At 42.5% G+C, this 21,363-nt stretch overlaps 1 protein-coding gene across 2 annotated transcripts in view; it reads right to left on the bottom strand.

Moving 5' to 3' along the window:
- Nucleotides 1-21,363, bottom strand: part of mgat5 (alpha-1,6-mannosylglycoprotein 6-beta-N-acetylglucosaminyltransferase) — a 79,821-nt gene that overhangs the window by 57,755 nt on the left and 703 nt on the right. Inside the window, exons 2-4 of one of the 2 annotated variants that reach the window (XM_023395384.2) lie at nucleotides 8,766-8,843; nucleotides 8,383-8,660; nucleotides 3,212-3,376 (exon numbers count right to left, since the gene is read on the bottom strand). In XM_023395384.2, the coding sequence (XP_023251152.1) occupies nucleotides 3,212-3,376; nucleotides 8,383-8,623 (406 nt within the window). In that variant the 5' untranslated portion in view covers nucleotides 8,624-8,660; nucleotides 8,766-8,843. Of the gene's footprint in view, nucleotides 1-3,211; nucleotides 3,377-8,382; nucleotides 8,844-21,363 lie in introns of both variants that reach the window. The other variant, XM_023395383.2, reaches the window with a different exon arrangement.

Here is a 21,363-nt window from a genome sequence, read left to right as displayed (position 1 = left end):
TTCAACGTGTGTGTGAGCAGACAGCATCTCTCAGCAACTTATTAGCACAGAGCGGGTTTGTGTGTAATGTTTGTACTTTATTAGTATTGATCTGTACACTGGTGGAAGTAAACAGCCCTTTTCAGAGCATAATGGAGACCACAGACTCTGCTCTAAATCCAAGAGAGGCCCCTGAGATGTTTTCAGTATTGAAATGGTGATTGTATGCAGATTAGACGTTTCAGATTCTGCAGGAAAATGAATCCACCTCGACTCTAAGTTGCTCTGGACAAATAAGAACACAGGCTAAGATGTCGAAGATGAAAAGCGCAGGGACCAATGAAATCATGAGGTAAGCAGGGCACCTGAAATCCCCAGCGGAAACCCTATCCTCGCCAACCTCTGTTTGTTGACATTGAGGCCTTGGATATCATCTTTCACTGTGAATAGCAAAACAGAGATGCGAGCGGATCGATGGCTGAAAGAGACAAAAGGTGAAGATGCCCTGAGCTGTGAACGAACAGGGTCTCTGTTTACTGAAAACCAGCCAGCAGCGCCACAGAGACAGGATGCAACAAATCACTGAGTGTGGCTGAGATTGAAGGGAAGCTCTAAACACTCGCGAGGGGCGGACAAATATCTGACGGAGGGAACGAGAAGGAGAAAGAGAGGCGAGAGATAGTTAGATGGCTGTAAATAACCCCCTGACCATTCATTATATTCGTCTCTATCTGTCTGGGTGGTTGTGAGTGTGTAGGAGGAGATTACATTTCTATGCCCACAGATGAAACACCGCTGCGGAGGTTGATTAGCCACATCAGTGAAACACGGCAAGACAAGGAAGGCGTCACAGTCCCATCTGCCTCCTGCTAAGTGGCTCACAGATTGACTTGTTTTGATCCAATGAGGGAGCTTCTGTGCCTGTTGTCCTTGGTTAAATTGCTGCGGCGCACGTTGCAGCAAATAAAAGCGGCGGCGTGTTGACACCATTCCTCATTCCTCAAACCGCCAATGCAGTTTTTTTTTTTTTTTTTTTTTTTAACAACGCACACGATGGGAGCGAGACTGTGGAGCGAAAAGAGAGCGGGCCACATTTTTGTGTGATGACTGACCGCAAGTAAGAAGCAGTGTTCCACAATGTGTGCGCAGCTGTTGGTTCACAACAGCAGCAGTAAGTGGCAGAAGAGAAGCTGATCTTATTGTAGCTGCTACATTGATCTCACGTCAACATGAGGCTCAGCGTGAAGAGACCATGATCTGAAGCCTGCGATGAAGTCTGAGCATATCTAATGCATGTTTTCAAAAAGGTTTTAAATTTGTACAAGCTGTCGTTTTGGCATCATTGTAGGAAAATGTCCACTTACAGAAAGGAATCAAGGCAAATGCAAGCCTCTTCAGCCAAGGTATAAGGTATATTTGAAGGTTCCAGCATTCCTTTAAAAGGAGCCCAGTTGAAATACAAGATGGTTTTCAGAACCGGTTCATCACTGTTAGTTATTCCTAATATTTGCGTAACAGTAGTGGATGGAAACGTGCATTAATCTGTATTTTCTTTTGCTGATTTTCTGAAAATTTGTGCTAATTCTGGATGAAAAAATTATTATGTGGCCATCGTCAACCCATCCTCGACTCCCAGGCCAGACAGAATAAAGTCCGGGAATGGACTGTGAATACTAACAAGACCCAGACTTGGTCCCTGACATGCCAGAGTCCTTGGCTAAGAAAATTTATACAATCGAGGTGGAAACAACACAGTCCCAGGGCTGCTGCTCAGCTCCATCTTGATAGCAGCCGCTCTGAAAGGCAGGCGTGTTCCCCTCACTGTCCAGATTCTTATCTCTGTAATTGCCTTCCAGTCAAAGAGGAGCACTAGCGGAGCTGGCAACGGCGCTGCCTGCCACCCACTCCACGACAGGAGACATGCTCCAATGGAGACTCTGGAGTGCTGGGGCCTTTAGTTCATTGCCAAGAGAGATGTGGGCGCCGCTTTGTCAGCTTGACCTGCGTTCAGGATCCGATTGTCGTCTCTGAAGGTACAGCAGGATGTTTAAAGCGAAAGGGGAGCTGCAGGTTTATTGGCGTGTCACGGGTCCGGGTGCCATCGCTCCAGAGCACAGCAGCTCAAGCCAAGAGTGAGATTAGTGTCTCATCTGTAGTGTCCACAATGGGCAGATTGAGAGCACACATTTACTGTCTGAGAACAAGCTCTTTACCTGCAGGAACTGACCTGCCAGCATTACTGTCCGTTTTTAAAGATTTTATCTACAACTAATTTAATTATTCCATCTTTCTATTATTGTTTCATTTTTTATTAAGCTTTATTTTGCAATTCCTAGTATTTTAAATGCTCACAATAAGGGCTTGACTTATCAGCTGGTTTATAAATGTCTATAAACAGTACAAAACCCAAAGATATTGATTATAGAAGACTAAAAAAAAAAAAAAGGAAATATTCATAGCTAACTTATTGACATTCAAGTCAAGGAGAAAAAGCTGCAAAGGCAGTGACAGCATTTGCTAAAAAATTGGCAGCACAGCAAGTGACATAAGGATTAGATCCATTCAAATGTGACTTTGTACGAGTCGATCAGCCTAATCCATTTCTGCATATATTGCTTCGGAGCACAGACTCCACATTCCGACTGTTTAATGCTGCGCAAACAACTGAGAGCAGGTCCCACCAGGATCCCGGAAAAACCAACACCTAGCTCTCTCAACTGAGCTGAATCCATCATCTGAAAGCTGGCAGGAAAATCAATGAAAACTAATAAAAGGGTCATGCAGCGTGAACAGAGGCCTTATTTGAATTATGTCCAAGGATGCAGTCTGGTCCTATAAAGTGCCTGGTGTGCACCGTGCAACACTGGCAGACTTTAGTTTGCTGTGTATGCCTCGGGAATGTTTTTTTCTCTGTGGGAATTTTGAAATAAAAAAAGGCTCAATCAGCTTATCCTCACTTTTTTTAATTGGTCTCAACTACTACATGTTGCATTGTGAACTTTTATGGAAAAAGTAAGTGCAGAAAAACCTGCTCGTACATGAGTCACAGTTCCTAAGAATAGTAAACATTCTCAAAGAGAGACAGCACTTCTGTCCCTCCTATCTTTTCTCTCTGCCTTTATCAAAGATTCATACAAATCTAGACTGAGCTTTCCTTCTGTTATTACCTCACTGCAGGATGCACTCAAACTCAAAACTCTTTAGCAGCAAAAACAAAAAATGCCATACATACCTGCCACGTTCACTTTCTCTGCGTTTGTGGCGCTGGGTGTTGCCGTGCTGGTGCCGTTGGTCAGGTTTCCCCCCGTACCGTTGTAGATGTTCTCCACCTTCGACTCCAGCTTGCCCAGCCTCAGCATGATGTTATCCAGCAGCACCGCAAGGGTCTTCTTCAAGTCTGGCGAATCAGAATGTGAACAGGTCAGTGACGCACATGGTAATAGTAATAATGTGTGTGATTGCTTCCATTCAGACTCGATTGCTTATCGTCGGTAGGAGAAGGGATCCGGTTCTGTCATTATCACTGGGCTTATCCTTCCAGTGAATACATGCATGTAAATTAAGCTGCTGCCTGTAGTCTGGGGACTCTTGGCTCAACTATGTTTGAAAATGTACGACCAGTGAGGCTCCGTCTCCCTCCACGGCAAGCCGCTGGACTTCAGGCAGCTAGCTTGAAGCTTATTTAAATGTAAAACCACGGCGCCACAGCGTCTTTGTAAGTGACCTTGCTGTTTAATTTGAGCCTTTGCATTTCTGTGGGCATCTGCACAGGACACAGCTAATGACAGAACGGGGAGGAGGGGTGGGATTTCTTGGCCTTATTTATTGCAGTGTGTGTCTGATACAGTAACCTGCAGCAATTGCAATGACATTTACAGGGAAATGTGAAGTCGTTTCCAGCTGCTGTGCCTTGTACATACAGTACAACATGTTGACAGCACATGCTATTTGTCTACATCACAGAAGTCATCAAACCCATATAATATTTATGCATATTGCATGTGCACAGAGCCTCGCTTTCCTCGGATGATGATAATTGCAGCTTGTCTATCACATACAAGCGCCACATTTACCCTCAGCGCGATGCATTTGACACGCCAGTTTTCATCACGTCAGAGAGATTGGCAAGGGCGCAACGAGGCCTGGCAGAGCGCACCGGCCCGATCTGAGCGAAGACAAACGCCAGAGCATTTGTCTGATTTGGACGAGCTGTGTGCGCTGGGAGGAGCCGATGCACAGAAAGCAGCACAGTCAGGCCGGGAGGAAGCCAAACAGAAAGCTCTGGAGCCGCGGCCCTGCCAAGTTATCAGAACGGACATAATTGGGAGAGAAGGAGTGAGTCCAGGCCTGATGCTCCCCTCTGTTCACCTCAGGAACATAAACCTGGGCCCATGGACTCCAAGCTGCACTTCAGATTCACCAGGCTGTTAGCGTCCTAGCTCGCACTTCTTCTTCTTCTTCTATGTACAACTGAGTTATGTAAGAAACAGTTTGAAAGGAGAATGCAGATAGTGTAAAAATCTACACATTTGAGCAATTAGCAAAACGATTTCTTTTCAAAAGCAAAATCTACCGATCTTGTGTGAAAGGAAAATAAAGATTGGATCTGCCTCTTTTTATGATGATAAAAGTGATAACAACATTTAGCCTGAAATGACATCGTCTTTAGACATAGCGTCTTTCCTCCATACACTAATACAACAAACCCTGATCAGTCTGCGATCTTGACTAATCTTTTTTTCACATAAACTTGTGAAATGTCATAATTCGCGGCCCTAAAGTCAAAGTCCACATCAAGCCAAGCACAGTCCAAATGAAGAGTTGGGGTCATTCCACAAGGCAATACATTTACCATTTCAATTTCGAATATGTGGTCGATTCCTGTTTGAAAATTTGCTATTTCACAAGTGGCTCTGATGTCTCAGTGATTATAAATCTGCATGAGAGTGAAGATATCAGTTGTCAACTGTCAAGGCACCTGAAAAATCGTGGTGGACCTTGGAGCTGAGATTATTTTGTCACACAAGGTGTACAGTTGTGTTGAAGTGTAATCACCAGAGCCAGGTAAAGACAGTGATGTCAGCAAGAAAAACACTTCAAGAGAAGTCTACATTCAACAACAGTGTGACTCTGACAGCAAAGTTTCACAGTAATGACATGTGAGGTTTTGAGTCAGAGACCTTCATTAGCCAGTGTGTTAGGAAAGCATCCACGGTGCTATGAATAATACTTGTCCTCCTGTTCGCTAACACTGCTGCCGGGTAACCAGATGAGTAATAGCTAACCTAGGGACACATTTCTGCCTGTCCCAATATTTCTTAACAAGGTGATGCAGTTGCAAAACAAAACCTGCAGCAGTAAACACTTTGAACTTCAATTTGCTTTTAAGAATAGTGTCAAATAAGGTAATTATCCGGGAGCACAGTCACCTGTGATTTTTCATTAAGCCCATGTGCATTAAAAAGGAGTGATTACACTGGAGCATTAGCCAGAGGTGTTCATCAGTGATCCCTATTTTTTACCGTCACCCATGAAGCAAGTCTAAACCGAGCCTGCCAGCGGTCTCCATGTCTGTCCAATGTAATATCACAAAGAGGAGACAGGAGCGGAAGGAGCGCACAATGACCTTCCACACCGGAGAGGACAGAGGGGAGCAATACAAGCTCGGCCCACACCCAGTCCTCCTGACTTCTGACACTGGCCCCGCGGAGCTGCTTGCACGCTACGTGTCCACGCCAACAAGGATATCCACATTAGCTGCTGAACTGTAACAGGATACAGCGTCAGGTGGCTTGTTACACCCGGCTGCACGGATCAGTTTCAGGACGTGTCGAAAAGGAAGAGGATCACATCCTTTCCACATCTCACTTCACTGTGAAGGAGGAAGATGACAGCTCCCCAGACCAGGCTTCAGGTGGATAGATGTTTCTGATGCAAATGTGGCACCGATGGGACGACACCTGGGATCTACAGGATGCTGCAGAGTGCTGCTCTTTCTTGGACAATTAAGTTGTCAAAAAACAGTACCAACATTTACTCATTTGCGAACATGATGAAAGCATTTGACTGAGACTGCGAGACGAGTTGTGGTGTCTGTTATATGTAATGTTTTTCAGTTTTTTTTTAGCTCCAAAAAACATCTTGATGTGGTGATGTGCTGTCAAGAAGAAGAGATTGGGTTCAGATGGAGGTTAAACAGGAAAATACTATCTGTAAACATGAGTCAGGACTGGACTGACATAGATCTTAATTTGAGCTTTCTTCAAGTATATTTAGATCAGCTCAGCTCAATTATTGGCACTAGGTTTGCATAATATAATGTAGAACATATCAGGCCTTTTCATACAAACATGTATTCAGTCAAAAGTGGAGGCTGCATCACTGAAATCTTGAAGAAAATAATCTAAATATATCCATTCTTGGCTGTGCATAAACAGGCAGAGCACCAGCTGCTCAGACACACTGGTTTCATTTTTTCCAACAGGTGTGTTTCTAACAATCAGTCCAACCAATAACTCAGTGCTCCAAACAGGCTCTCAGAGAGATACAATATTAAATTCACATGCATTAAGATTTTATGGGTCATTTATGAGCAGCAAAAGGAAACCCTGTTTCCCCTACCTCATTACAAATCATATCAAGGCAAATCATCGACCATCGAGTCAACACAGGAAGCAAACAGTATCTTGCAGCCTCCCTCTCCAATCAAGGACGTGAAATGGATTCTGATGTGATATTGGACGGCGGTCAGCAGACTGCTGCAGCTCCGACAGCGCCGTGAAAATCAATCCATCATACAAGGGGAACAAAGCAAACTGGACAGGACCTTGTTCCCTGGAAACTCTGGTTGATATTACAGGAAAGTCTATGGACTGGGCCTGGATCACATCACCCAAATTTACAGAAGGATAACTAATAATATGCATAGTTTCTTACCTCACTAATACTATTTATTCTTTATCCTGTGTTTTTAATAACAGGTCATATTGAATTACACAATTACTAATTACTTGATTTAATGAGCTATTTGTAAGTTTTGCTACATAGTTAATGTTAGCAGCTGTTTCCTTTGCAGCCACTGTTGCATGCACTACTTCTTCAGGACAGACCAGACACTACAGTGGCTGGGTATCTGGAAATTATGGAGCTAGCTGGTTAGCATTGCTAGCTTCAGCAGAAGAAAAGAAGTGATAGAAATAGAAGCAAAACAAGAGGGTTGATTTTCCACCTCTGCAGACAGCTGTTGGTGAGTAAAGGAATGACGTTTGATGCTGAACTCACAGTGTTTCTTCTAGACTGGTAAGTAAACAGCTGTTAATGCTAACGCTGGCTATGTAGTGATAGCAAAACTTCCAAATAGCTCCCTTTAAATATGTCAGATGTTGAGGTTTGCTTTTCCATGTGCAGCTCAGACAATTACTGTTGCGGTAAATAGAAAAAGTACAGCCTACTGTTTGTTTGGGAATGGAGGTACTTTACATAGTGGGCTGACATTTTCCACATGTTTGCATGTACATAAACACCAACAGTGCTGCTACAGAGGAAAGACACGCAAACTTAAGCTTGAAACTCTTGCTTTTGTCGCACACTCCAGCTGCTTCTTTACATTATCTGGGACCTGATTTAATCTCCAAGAGCTTTACTGTATCCTGTTGTTTCTCTGGGCATTAGCAAACAATCAATTGCAATCTCAGGTTTCTAATGAAGCCTCCCATCGAGCCATACAGGTCTATTAATGGCATGAATAACTTATTGAAGGATCTTCTGGATCTGTGCTATTACAGTATTATGCTCCAATGCAGCTGGCTCAGAGTTAAATCTCCCCGACAACCTTTCCTGAATATAGACAATGCTGTGCCCTCTCAAGAGGTAAACAAGTGGAACCACTACTTCCAATTTAAAGATGTAAAAAGGGAAGGAAAGCAAATAACAACCCCACATCATAACTCTGTTAAAAGGTGCATCTTTGGTTATTATGGCTCATGCAACATCAATTAACACATCAATTTTGCTATGATCAGGCTAATGTGATCATTCTGGGAAAGAACCCTGTACAGTCCACAGTGTAGGTGACACATTGAGCCTCACTGTGCTAAAAGAACAAAAAGGTGTCTCTGGAGACGCACATCACAGATCCAGGTCAGGCTGGAAAAAAACTGTATGAAGATATGGCATGAAAATACTTTGCTTTCAGCTATGTCAGTCACTGAGCAATGAACCCTGAATTTTCTCCAGTGGAAGTAGGAGATTGGTTCTGCTGGATAGCTTTTCAGTACGACTGCATAATGCAGCTTGGTCTTGCTGAAAAGTAAACATGGCCACAAAACATCCAGAAGCTGAGGTAAAAGGACCGGTCCTGTTCCCTGAAAACACCGTGTCAGTTAGGTTACACAAGCTACTCACCATAAGCAGTCATGGTACCGACATAGGGCCCATCCATGACACTCTGGTTCTCCTCGGCCAGCGCTTTGATGTAGCGCTTGCTGAGGTCCAGGATCTGCTGCCGCAGCACAGCGCTGTTCTCGTGGCTGGCTCGCTGCTGGATGGTGAAATGCAGCAGCATCATGCCCCAGATGAACCCGAAGCTGACCAGAAAGAAGCCCAGCTTTTGGGATGACAGCTTCCACAGGAAGGGTGTAGCCATGCTGACTCGACGGGGAGTTGCTGGGGCTGCTGTGACTCTGATTGAACCGAGGGAAGGTGCAAAGGTCAGGAAGGAGAATCAGGAGGGCAGGCGGGGCATGGCTGTGTCAGTTGGTGTATTTGCGGTGGTTGTTTCTCCTCACCAGCGTAACTTCCTTCTCTGACCCATCCTCATCGCTCAGTAGCATCTCAGGGGACTGAGTCTGACCTGTTGCATCCTGCTGCACAGAAGAAACACAGAGGGGGGAGAGAGAGACGAGAGGTTATTTGGTTCATCTGACAAGAAAAGATAATGAGGGAGTTCCCTCTCCCAGCCCAGGCCCACATGTACACAGTATAATTAAAGCACTGATAACTGGAGTGAGTCAGCACTTAAATGCCCATTTTAGGTTCTGAGAGCTAAAACATCAAATTTTTATGTGGTTTGTTTTGTCCAAAACCCCAAAATATTCAGTTTACAATGACAAAAATTAAAAAGAGCAGAAAATACACATATGGGAGAAGCTGAAACAAGGAAATATCTGGAATTTTGTTCTTAATAAATGACTTAAGTTACTTGATTATCAAAATTAAATTCCTCAGTTGACTAATCAATAAATCAATTAACCGTTACAGCACTTAAAAGTGAATCTGTCTATATGAAACCCTTCTTTGAGGCAGAGACATAGCAGTGACATTGTCCCGCTGTCTAAAATAATGTTTCTCTGAGGTTGGATTGTGATTCAACAGGGCACCACTGGATTTCCAAAGAGTGAGAAACAACCTCACGGCCCATCCGATCAGGTTGCCAAAAAGGAGGTGTTTGGAAATGAGCACAGAGCAGGCCTCATGCCTGTTACTTTAAGCACCGCAGGCGGTTTTATAACCGCAGCACACCACATAGCACAGAGGCACACTGTATCCCAACTGGAGGTCATTGTGTGTGGAAGCTCCTACGGTATGTACGCAGACTGGTGACACAGCATTTGACTGGATGGGAAAGGAGGCTTTACTGTGCGTTGTGACTTCTCCTCACCTTCTTAATGTCGGTGATACATAAAGTTTGATTCTTTTAAACATGGTAAATAATATTAAAAACTGTAACACAAGACCACGTCCAGCTAAAATCTCTTTCAAAAAGGAGGATTAACTTGTGTCGGGGATGGTGGTATTGACTATATGACGGGATAGCAATGCAGGCTTTAAGCAGAAATACTTGTGACTACTTCCTCAAAACAAGATAATATAAAATTCTCCCCTTGCTTCTTGAAAGAGAAGCTACACAGACACAGTCTCACCCAGACAGCGTGACGTTTATGACTGATGGAGCTGTATGTATTTACGCAAGAAGGTTTATAGTTCCCTCAAAATATAAACATTAGGATCGCCTACAATCTATCTTCCCCACTGACAAGCAAGAACGCAAACATTTTAAATATACTGACACTTTCTGTTTTTAAATCAAATTCTCAACAGGCCTTTCTGCTGTATAAATGAAGAAGCTCTCCCACACTTGGACTGTGTGTGTGTGTGTGTGGTTCAGCATAAGAACATAATGTATGTCTGAGAAGTAAAGGTCAAAGGATTATTCATGTACTCTTAGAAAAAGGGAAAACATCTGTAGGAGGCAAAAGGTTAGACAAGATTTGAGTCACTTGTTCACCGGAGGAAATCTGTACCTCAAATAAAACTGTGGTTACAACCTATCAATCATTTAGTCTACTGATTGTCAGAAAAGAGTGGAAAAGGGCCCAACAAACAGTCCAAAACTCAAAAATGTTCAGTTATTTCATATTAGTTTAGAAGCTGGGACTAATTGAAATGATTCAACTTCATTATCAAATCTACTGACAGCACCTACTGTGAACCACAACATCACTCCCTATCTCTCCATCCCCTCATTTCCTCTCATACCTCTATTATCAGCCATCTAATGAAGGTATTAAATGCCCCCTCAAAGAGACAAAAGAAAAAACTAGAGACAGTTACCTCTGATTAAATGTTCCAGCATTAACTAAAACAGACGTTGATCTCCGTGAAGAACCGGTCATGTGCTTGCGTGGGTTGAAAATTACCCCCCAACAGCTTGATTTGGGCAAGTTGCTCTTCAGGGTGGCTGAAGTTGAACACTGAAATCAGCCATTGTTCTCCGTGTGTCATTATAACATCAGGAAAAGGCAGTTCCAGTTACATTAACACATGCAATCACACAGAAGGTGCACCCAGCTGATCCCTGATCAGTGGAACCAGGCTGATGTGTGCCAGTGACAGAAAATAATAAAACGTCTGTCTCCCTTGTGGCCGATAAACGTGATTCATCCACATGTTTGTCTCAGTTTATTGGTAGTTGATTGCTGAACCGTTGTATTGTTGGAGCTTAGATGCTAAAGACCATAAACTTCTTCTTCTTCTTACATTGTGGACAGTTACCAAACAGCTGCACCCTCTGAGAGATTGTGCACACTAGAAAACAAGATGGCGACCTCACGATCCTGTCACACCTCGCCGTTGAAATCCCCATTGTCTGAACACAATCTTAAAGTCTTTGAGGCTGCCGTTACCTACGTATCGTTTGTCGTAGACACACATTTGTAGCAACAGAAAACAGCATCTGCGTCCGTCCTACAATGCCAGCTCTCCTTTTTAACACAATCAATCCGGTTCTGCGACTACCTCCCTTACCGGCGTAATGCCAGGGAAACAACAACCCCCCTCGATTCCATGTTTATACCTTGTAAACAGAGTGTTAAAGGTGGAATAACGGCACAACATTTCGGCCTTGAAGTGTAAAAAGGGCCTTGACACATTTCCAGGTTTTCGCTGGTTTATGCAGCAGGATTCTGCAGTGTGGAGCCCGGCCTGGACAAAACACAGCAGAGCACAGCGATGAAAGGATCAGATTTCGATCTGCGGTGATATCAATCGATAAAATCTACCCAGATCAGCCGTGGAAGAGGATATCTCGAATGCTTGTCAGACAAATATCACATTTCTATTTATTAGGGCCTGTCCCCGTTTTCCACTGCGTGAACAGCTTCACAGAACTGTGAGGAAAAACTCCAGCAAGCTAAATAATGTAGATATTAAACCGTGATATGCTGTTTTCATGCTTGCTGTCTTTACTGCTGATTGAACACAGCCATCCCTGTAACAGCACAATTTGCCATCAAACTTTTGCCCATAATGCAAAATGAGGCAGCCTGGCAGCACTAGTGAAGCTGTTAAATAGTTCAACAAGTCTTAACTGACCTCCAGGCAATCTATATACACAGCTAAGTAATTGCCCCTAGCTTTAGGCAGGGAGGAACAAAAAAAAAGAAAATAAACTTTCCAGCACGCAATCAAGTCAAAAGAAAATAGATGTTAGATGTTCTCTCATCTGCATTCAACCGCTGCAGCAGTAAATGATCCTAAGTGTGGGGAAGGAAGTTCTGCAACCTTGCTTTTGAAGTGCAGCTTTCTTCTGCTCTTTCAATGCAGCTTTTACCAGGTCAGCACCACAATATACACTTGACTCAAACAACTAAAAATTCTCTCACCTGTCCGTGTTTTACACATCTTTTAATAGGACGATTCTTTACTGTATCTAAAGCAGAGCAAACACGGTTATATCAGCACGAAATCATCAGCACCTTTTCCAAGAAACACAAAAGGCCGTCACACAAAAGCCTCTTTTCACCTTACATCCATCGGCTTCATAAATAGGTCAGAGACAGCTGCACGCAGCTTCCAGCAGGGCTGGAATCTCACAGCAGGTTATGACACACCATAATTGTTCAGTGATTTAAGACGAAGGCTCCTGTTTGTTTTTCTGTGTGGACATTTTGACAAAGCAGATAAATACTATATCGTCCGAAAAGAAGGAGAAATGCAAATTTTTTTTTTTTTTTTTTTACTTAACATTTAACTCTAATTTGCTTTGTGGTGTGTGCAAAACAAGCCTTTCTGTAGAAAACAAAATCTCCGCACCGCACTGTGAATTCATGAGACAAGCCCTTGGCAGTGGCGCTGTGCAATCTGCAGTGCTGATAACATCGGATGTCTCTCGTTGCTCAGGACTCTGTTGGAGGAGGGCAGGAAAAGGCTGGCAGCGCTCACTGGTTGGGCGCCGACAAGGATGGGAGGCTTTGGGGCTGTTTATCAGAGAGGAACGCTGCTCAGTCTACCCCGTGGTACATTGCTGTAAGAAGCGCGAGCCAAAACCCACACAGAACACTGACTGAACCGTTTCTGAATACACACACTCCCAGTCGGAGCTGGCTCTCTTGTCTGGCCTGATTTCTCGTGTCTATCGATCTTATTTAAAGACAGAAACTGATCACGCATCATCACTCCCTTGTAAGGTAGCTTTCCAATCACAGGCCCTGTCTTATAATCTGCAGGGAAAGCAACACACACACACACACACACACACACACACACACACACACACACACACACACACACACACACACACACTTACACACACATACATCTCCTCTCAGTTACCTTCTGGTTTCTAATTCAGGGCTGTAATTTGTCTGGCAGGGAGCCCTCTGGCTCTCAGCAGCAACAGCCCGGTGAAACTCTACGTGTTGACAGCCAGCTAAAGTTGCAGAATATACGACCCTTCGCAACTTGAGATGATAACGTAACAACCTGCTGAATGGTTTTTTTCATTGTTGGAAGAAGTAGGACATAAAACCCTGCAGGTTCAGGGAGACGGTGAAGACAGAAACAATTGAATCATCTCCCACCATCCTGGGAGGAATCGCTGTCCTCCCAAATCTGCTACAAAGAGCTTCTTCCTGTTGGGGACAGCAGAGCAGTTTATGGTCATCGACCACACTGTAGCACCGACTTAAAAAGGAGGGGGGGGGTCTGCTCTATTCCCCAACCAGGAAATAACAGACATTTTTATTCTGAAAGATGGACGTGATAACTATAATCGTAGTGTTTTTATCTGACAAAAAAAAAAAACAAACAAAAAAAACAAAGAAGAAAATGATGCTTATTTTCTATGTGATGCTCTGAAATTACAGATTTGGTTTTGACAGGTTCCCTGGGTCCTGTTTCACAGCCTTCACACTGTGTTCCTAATGAACACGGTTTGTTTTTAATTGTTGCACTGGTGACCTTTGTGTTGAAGCACAGCGCAGAGCCTTCTCTCTACCAGACCCCGAGAGGAACTCTGGGTTAACTCTTTAAGGTTAAAACCCATCTAAAGTACGTGCAAATATAAAAACAAAAATAACAGCTAAATCTGGTGCGGCTGATTGCTTTTTAGTAGTCGCATAAAAAGTCGAATGGAGGCCATCTGTTTGCAATCAAGGTGGGACAAGAAATCATATGTTAAATACACATGTATCTAAAAGGTCAGACAGATGGTGGGTCAAGAACCGCATTATGAATCCAAAAATTCAAAAGAAATCTTTGACATCGTTAATAAAAAATAAAAAAAACACAACTTACAACGTGTCAGTAACTAACAGAGTCTGAAAAGTCTGAAAAAGAAACAGTTGAGTCAGTTTCTACTTCAATACCAATGGAACGACCCCAGATTGAGCATTTGCACGACAAAGTAGAGTCTTGTTTTGTCCAGTTTCCTGCTTTGAACACACCTTGTTCAGATTAACAAACACCTACGGCATTGATTTAGGCTGTCGCAGTGTGTTTACAGTGAGTGATCTTTCACCAATCATGGATCCTTGGTTTATTTTCCCTGCAGATGTAACTGGTTTATGGTAACGTCGCAGGGATTTAGAGTAAACAATGATATTGCATCATTGTCAAAATAATCATCTACGGCTTTAATATCTTTCCAGCGGAGTCCTAATCACGCAGCCTTTGCCCTTGTTCTGTCATATCGTTAAGAGCGGGCCAGATGGCCGAGCGAGGTAAAGACTCTGTCCATTTCCTCTGCATCTGCGGTGGGAGCTGATAATAACTCAAAGTGTAGTTTAAGGGATACTCCATAAAGGTGAAGCGGGCCAGGGGAGGTCGAGATTAATTCCAGTGCATTACTCCAGGTCTAAAAAAAAAATAAAATATAAAAAATAAAAAAAGAGCATTCTACTGAACTGAAAAAATATACACTAAGAGCTTGTTGTATAACCACAGAAAGTAGTGAAATATGCTCTAGATGTAGCCTCGACATTAATTATGGATCACCTTTGAAAAAGTATCCATTTTTCTCCTGAATATAAATAAGCTTTCATAGAGTTTGACTTCTCACACCAAGGTAACGCAAGAGCTCTCTGGAGGAGGAGGCAGCCAGCAGCCTTAAAAATGTATTTTTATATCATACGCATCTTTTTAAGAGTCGGTGTTATTTACACGTACAGAGGATGTGGTTATCTCTGCAACCACTGCAAATAAACCCACTTAGAAATCAGAGAAAACAGAGGCTCCTTATGATTTCAGAACTCCCCTCTTAGTCATCACAGTGATTGTTGTATACATCCATGGCTACACTGCAAACAGGAACTGCTAATGGCTCATTCAGCAGCACAGTGGAGTGTGTGTGGTGTGTGTGTGTGTGTGTGTGTGTGTGTGTGTCTCTCACAGCGTCTTTGAAAACCCCTGGTCCGTAAAATGTGAGCAAATATTGAAAAATGCCCATTAGAAGTTCCCAGGGCCCATTTAAACGTATCTGAGGTCACGATCACACTGTACATTGTTACCCGTTAGTTCTGGTCCGGTTCATGTTCACACTGACTTTTTTCTTTTTCTTTTTACAAACGAGCCAAGAGCTGAGATTATGAGATTCAAGACTGCAACTGGATCTTGTCATAAACCCAGAAACAGGATAGACATAATATTATGTCTGGAGTAAGCCAGGGGTTGACACACACAAGCTTTCACACCAGTCTAAAAACAAACCAATCAGATTCAGTGTGAGCAAAAACTCAAAAGATATTCATTTGACAATCACAGAAGATTAGGAAAACAAAAATATAAAATAAAATATTTACACGAGAAGCTGGAACCTGCTTTAAAAACGCCTCAACCATTTATTGTTTTGCTGCAGATTAATTTCCTGTCAGTCGACTAATAGTCGAATCATTTCAGAACCACTAAGCTCTGTCCTCATCTGAAAATAAAAATAAATGGAAATATTACAGACATTATTTTAAATGTAAAAAAAATTCAAGATGGCCTCATGCCCACCTTTTTCTCTTACTGATGCCGTGACGACGCTCCATTTAGCTCAGACCCTCAGAGGATCAGGTGTTCGGATTAATTTGAAAAGTGAAATTCCACATTCCAGTCAATCCTCTCCAGGACCTGGACTGGGCTAGTTTGCCTCTTGCCCGGCTAAAGAAGACGTGATCCTGATAATATGGCCCTGCTACCATGGAGACCGGTGTGACTCTGCATCTTAATGGACTTATTTTTTTTTCCCACATAAGCCACGCCTCTTAATTATTCATTAGGCCTTCCCAGAGAAACAGACCCTGCCGCAGCTTCACCACCTCACCGGTGAGAATCCGGCTTGTAACCAGGCTAGCGTCACGGTTGAAGACACACTCTCTCCCCGCAACTCGCTTCAACAAGTTTGTCTAAAATGTGAGAGGCACCCGGATCAATGTTAATGTGTTCTTTATTGAGTCGCTAATGGGCTCAAACAGCTCTTCAAGGCCAATTTGAAGGTTTAGTCACATAAAAGTTGGTATAGCCACATGGATTTTTACAAGAGAATAACAGGCAAAAGAAGCTTTCAATAAAAAAAGTAAAATAAATAAATAAAAACAGCCAGTGGTGGTGAGGGTCAAAAAAAAGTTGGGCAGTCCTTCCTGTCAGTCAGATGATGAAAAAATGGGGAAAAACAATACAACCACATGCTGTTGCTCAGCTGACAAAACCTAATATGTTGACTAATTCTTCTTCTTCTTTTTCTGTTTTCTTGCCACCTTCCACCTCATCATGTGTCTCATCACAGTGTCTCTGGGGAACTACAGTGACTATGTAAATGTCCATATGGAAAACGTGGCATTTAAGCTTCATTCATGTGCATCTTTCTCCTCAGTTCAACCTTTTTAACTCCAATCACAGTCTAAAAAATAAATGTTAATGTGCTAGCAGGCATCTGTTCTTTCACACACACACACACACACACACACACAATACCTCTGTTGTATCCAGCCAGTTTTTTACGAGCTAAGAATTTTCACGTAATTTTTGACATAAAAAAGAGAAAAGCAGGCCGATAGATTCTGAAAATAGTTGGATTATTTTTATGTCGATTGTTGCAGCTCTAATCAATATTAAGTGAAATAATATAGGTCTATTCTTAATGAAAAACGAAGCTAAATACAGATTAATATTGCACATAATTTAGCAATTAATAAAAATGTTCTTTTGCTCTGTTTGAGATTTGCATACATTTAATTTTTTCAAGGACAAAGAAACACTCACACGCGACACCAGCCTTTGATTCTGTATTACAGTTACCTCTTAGTCATTTGAAGTATTGAACATCTTTGGTGTCTGAGCTTACTTTTCTAAAAATTTGACACTGTTTTCCCTGTAGATGAGGTATTCGGGTGTGTGACAGCTAGCTTCCCCTCTCTCCGTGAAAAGCTGAAAGCCGTGTACCTTTCACCACACAGTCTAATTTTACTTATTTTAGTTGTCTCAGACTGAGCTGAGTGCAGAGTGCTGAGACGTAGCCACATTTCTTTGAGCTCTGTTTACAGTGCTGTTTGCTCTGACAGTCACCACTGCTGATTGCTGTGCACCTGAAGCTGCCAAACACACAGTGCATTACTGTGACAATTGTGGCAGCAGTCTAAGCTACAAATACATACTTAACAGTTATTTAATACAGTGACTTTAATGTTTATTTCTTATTTCTTCTTTCTAATTTTGATGCTTTGGAAAAGAATTATAGTTAACAAAAAGCAGCCTGGTTTCACTGTAATTAAATATTACGTACAGGGGGAAAAAAAGGTAAACAAATCTTGCACCCTCTTTGGTGCTGTATATCTTCTTATATAATCTAATGCATGCGAGGCCGCACACATGAATTTATCTGGCTGCCAAACAAGACTGAAGCTTTCATGAAGGATTTTAAATCTCATAATGACTCAGAGAAAAGTTGCATTAATTAGTTCTGTGCTACAGCCTCATTTCATCAGGAGAAATCTGAGATCAGATCATATAAATCTCTGTGATAGTTAATGAAATTAAGTATGATCCGATAAAAAGAAAACGATATTCACCCTACATCAGAATTATTTTATGTAACTGTTCTTTTAAAAAGGAAGCATCGAGCTCGATGACACTTCCTTCCTCCACCTCTGGAGTAACACGGTGTAAAACCACATAGCTTAAACCTTGACCTGGAAGTCCAGCTCCGCTCTGGAAACCTAAATCCAATCAACTGTATCCGCAGTGGACCATTCAGGAACAGGTCGCTCTGATAGAGCAGAGTCCCTGGACAGCTTACAAACCGAGAGAGGACTGCTGTTTCTCCCACACTAGTGACAATGTCTTCACAAAAAGGAATCGCCTCAGCACTTTTGGAGACGGGAGGGGGGAAAAAAACATGCTGGATTTCACACCACCACCATTAGGAAGGTGACCCAAACGTGTGCCTTCATTACTGTATTTTGTTTTATTTCATAGGAGACACAATATAGAATAAACTTCTTTTTTTTTTTTTTTTTTGCATGTCATTTCAAATTAGTCTGAACTATTTTGGGAAAAGTGACAGCTCCCTTTTTCGCTAGACAACAGACAGCACAGTTTATTGGAGGTCTTACAAAAGATGTGTGTCGACACTGTACAAAACGGGGATGTTAGCATTTCTGGTGAATCCCCATGACCAACGCGGCACAGTAAACACCTACAAACTGCAACCCTGACATCACAGGAACTTGTGATTTACAAGTCTGATTCTCTCTTTGTTCTTTAAATAACGCTTCCTCTGCAGCACAATAAAACTCAAGCTCTTTTCATTCCACAGAACTAGCGGTACATTGGTTTCTTCTGTCCTTTGTTGCCATTAAGGAAGTTGGAACAGACGTACTTGCGTGCAAAAAAAACCTTATAAAGTCATCCACCTGGCCAAAAACACACAACTGAGGCATCCCTTTCCTCGCGCTTGCACTGACAGGTTTAACCTGCCACAACACGCCACGAGAGCAGGCGGAGAGGACAAGACCCCCCCGAACATGACCTGCATGTCGGAAACGAGCCAACTGACAATGTGGGTGAGAACCGCAAACGAGGTGCTGAGGGTCGGCACTTTGTTTCTTCCTGTAATGACCACATACAAGTTTTGGTGTTATGACAACACAAGTTGACCTCATCACAATATGTAGAAGAACACTAAAGTAGTACAAAGACACACACACACACACACACACACAAACACACACACACACAAACACACACACACAAAAGCATCACATTAAAATGCTCTTGGTGCAAAATTAACAAGGTTATTCTATGGCTATAAGTGCAGGGGCAATGAACCGTTATGCAATCAGATGTATGCAAACATGCACACACTGATATCACCATGTCTGTGAGGGCCTTCACCGACTGCATTAAACCCTCAGCACTCTGCACTGCTCGTCTAACTCATAACACTCTCCCTAACATAAAACTAATCCTAATTCTGGTCTTCACTTTTAATGCAAGTCCAAATCCTCTAAAAGCCTTTGAAGATGTCAGGAAAGTCAAAGTGTGCTCACTTCTTATCTCTGTGACGTAAAATATAACAACACAAACTCCAGCCAGAGGCGTTTGTTCATTCAGATCACATTACAGGCTGAGAATGTGCTTAATCAAACCAACTACGACTATGCCTTGACACTGACATTGACGACGGTTTATCCTGGTTTTGCTGGTTTTTACTGGCTGATTGAAGAGGTGGTTTCAGTAATCACAACACTACATGACAAATTTAAATGCCTCACATGCCATGGACATTTTCATACATATATGTATATCCACAACAACCTAAAGTTCAATATTCAACCTGCAAAGTGAGACAAAAACAGGCATGAAATTGTTTTTGGGAAGTCTGAGGCGAGGATTCTGAAAATCCCTAATCTTCCTTTTATTACATTTTAAGTTTCTTAGTCATAGCCCTGGATGTGAAAACAGCTTTTCAAGAGGGTTTACTGCACTTTTTGTGACCTGCCCTATCCATGAACAGCTCAAATGTGCAGCAGGAATATTTGAGTGCTTTGCAGCTACAGAGCTCCAAACAGTGGACTGACTGTAAGGAAGCGAGGCTGTGGAGTGGGGCTTCTGGCTAAAGTGCACGGTCTTGTTCCAGAAAGCTGATTCATACATCAGTCTGACCTTAAGGATACTACTTACTAACCCTGACGTTAAATAACACTGGAAATCAAATCACCTTTAAGGATCGCTGACATTGGAGATACAGACATTTTTTGGCTTAGCGATCAGTAACTAGATTGACCACACAAATAAGAAAAGACAGGTGTGTTTGTGCGAGTGTGTATGTGTTTGTGTGTGTGTGTTTGTGCCGAGAGAACAGGAGCCCTTTAATCACAGAGAGGCCAAGTGTTCCACTTCCCTGCATGGCATCCATCACCACAGCCCACTTCTCCTCCATCCCTCCGTCTTCAATCCCTCCACTGCCTCTGCTGGCTCGCCACCCGAGCCCACCAGCACAACCGCCGTGCCCTCTCTCTCTCTCTCTCTCTTTTTTCTCTCTCTCTCTTACACACACACACACACACCCTCCAACGATTTCTTGCCAGTGAAGCATGCCACCGAAGCAAAGCTCCTTTTCCTCAGGATTTATAATCCCAAAGGCTCCGGCAAAAAGGCGACTGAAAGAGCTCTTTATAAAGCCAGGGGCAGTCGGTGGCTCACCTCTAGATGGTCACTACACTCAGCATTAGCTCACAGCCTACAGTCGAGGATTATAACCAGACGGGGGGGGGGGCGTTTTTTTTGCTGGGTCACATTGAATAAGATGAGATATAGTTTATAATCTCTCAGCAGGCACATTTCTCCAAAACCACATCACAACCATTTTTAAAGACAAAGATGTTTGTTCTTGCACGCTGTAGATAGCACACAACACAATCACGTTTTGCAGCATGCTTGATAATAACACAAGCTACATCTCATATAATCAAATCAGCATGTCATAACCTCATTATATGAGACTACTCATGTTGCAGGCTGAAAATTACTGGACTGGTGAGCTAAGTGTTTTTCCTCTCATTCTCTCTATATTCCTGTTACTGACTGAGTTCACTTTTTTAGGTCTGACTAGTCTTGTACAAACAGTTAGTAAACTAAAAAGAACCTTAGAATAATCTTGGCTTTTAAATCAGACATAATTGAGTAAAGAATTAATTTAATAAATTAAGGTTCTAGTTTAATTGTTATAGGAAACATTGTTCCTCAGTCATTTATTTTCAATTCCCACCTTGGCTGAAATTATAACAGTTGTCAATTCGTGTAGTGCTGACCAGAAATACAGGTATTACCTGATCTCCAATATTTCCAGAAGAAGATAGGGCGTTCATTAACATAATGAATTAACTTAGCACAGCCTTTTAAATGAGTCTGTGGCTCCAAAAACACAGGTGAGAGAAACACTGTCAGGTAAAGGAGAAGGTCGTCTGTCAGTGACACAGTGATGAATACAGCTGTAACTACCAACCACCTTCTTCTTCTTCTTCTGTGGTGAGCATAATCAAGAAAAAAAAACGTACACCAGCAGGTGAAATAAATTAAGAGCACAGCTGGTCAATTACTGACAGTGGACTATGGAGGTAAATCATT

This window comes from Seriola lalandi, unplaced genomic scaffold, assembly GCF_002814215.2.
Source record: "Seriola lalandi dorsalis isolate HSWRI2012SDOR001 ecotype SW California unplaced genomic scaffold, Sedor1 jcf7180002054962, whole genome shotgun sequence".
NCBI classification, from domain to species: domain Eukaryota; kingdom Metazoa; phylum Chordata; class Actinopteri; order Carangiformes; family Carangidae; genus Seriola; species Seriola lalandi.
This window is presented reverse-complemented; position numbering and strand designations above follow the sequence as displayed.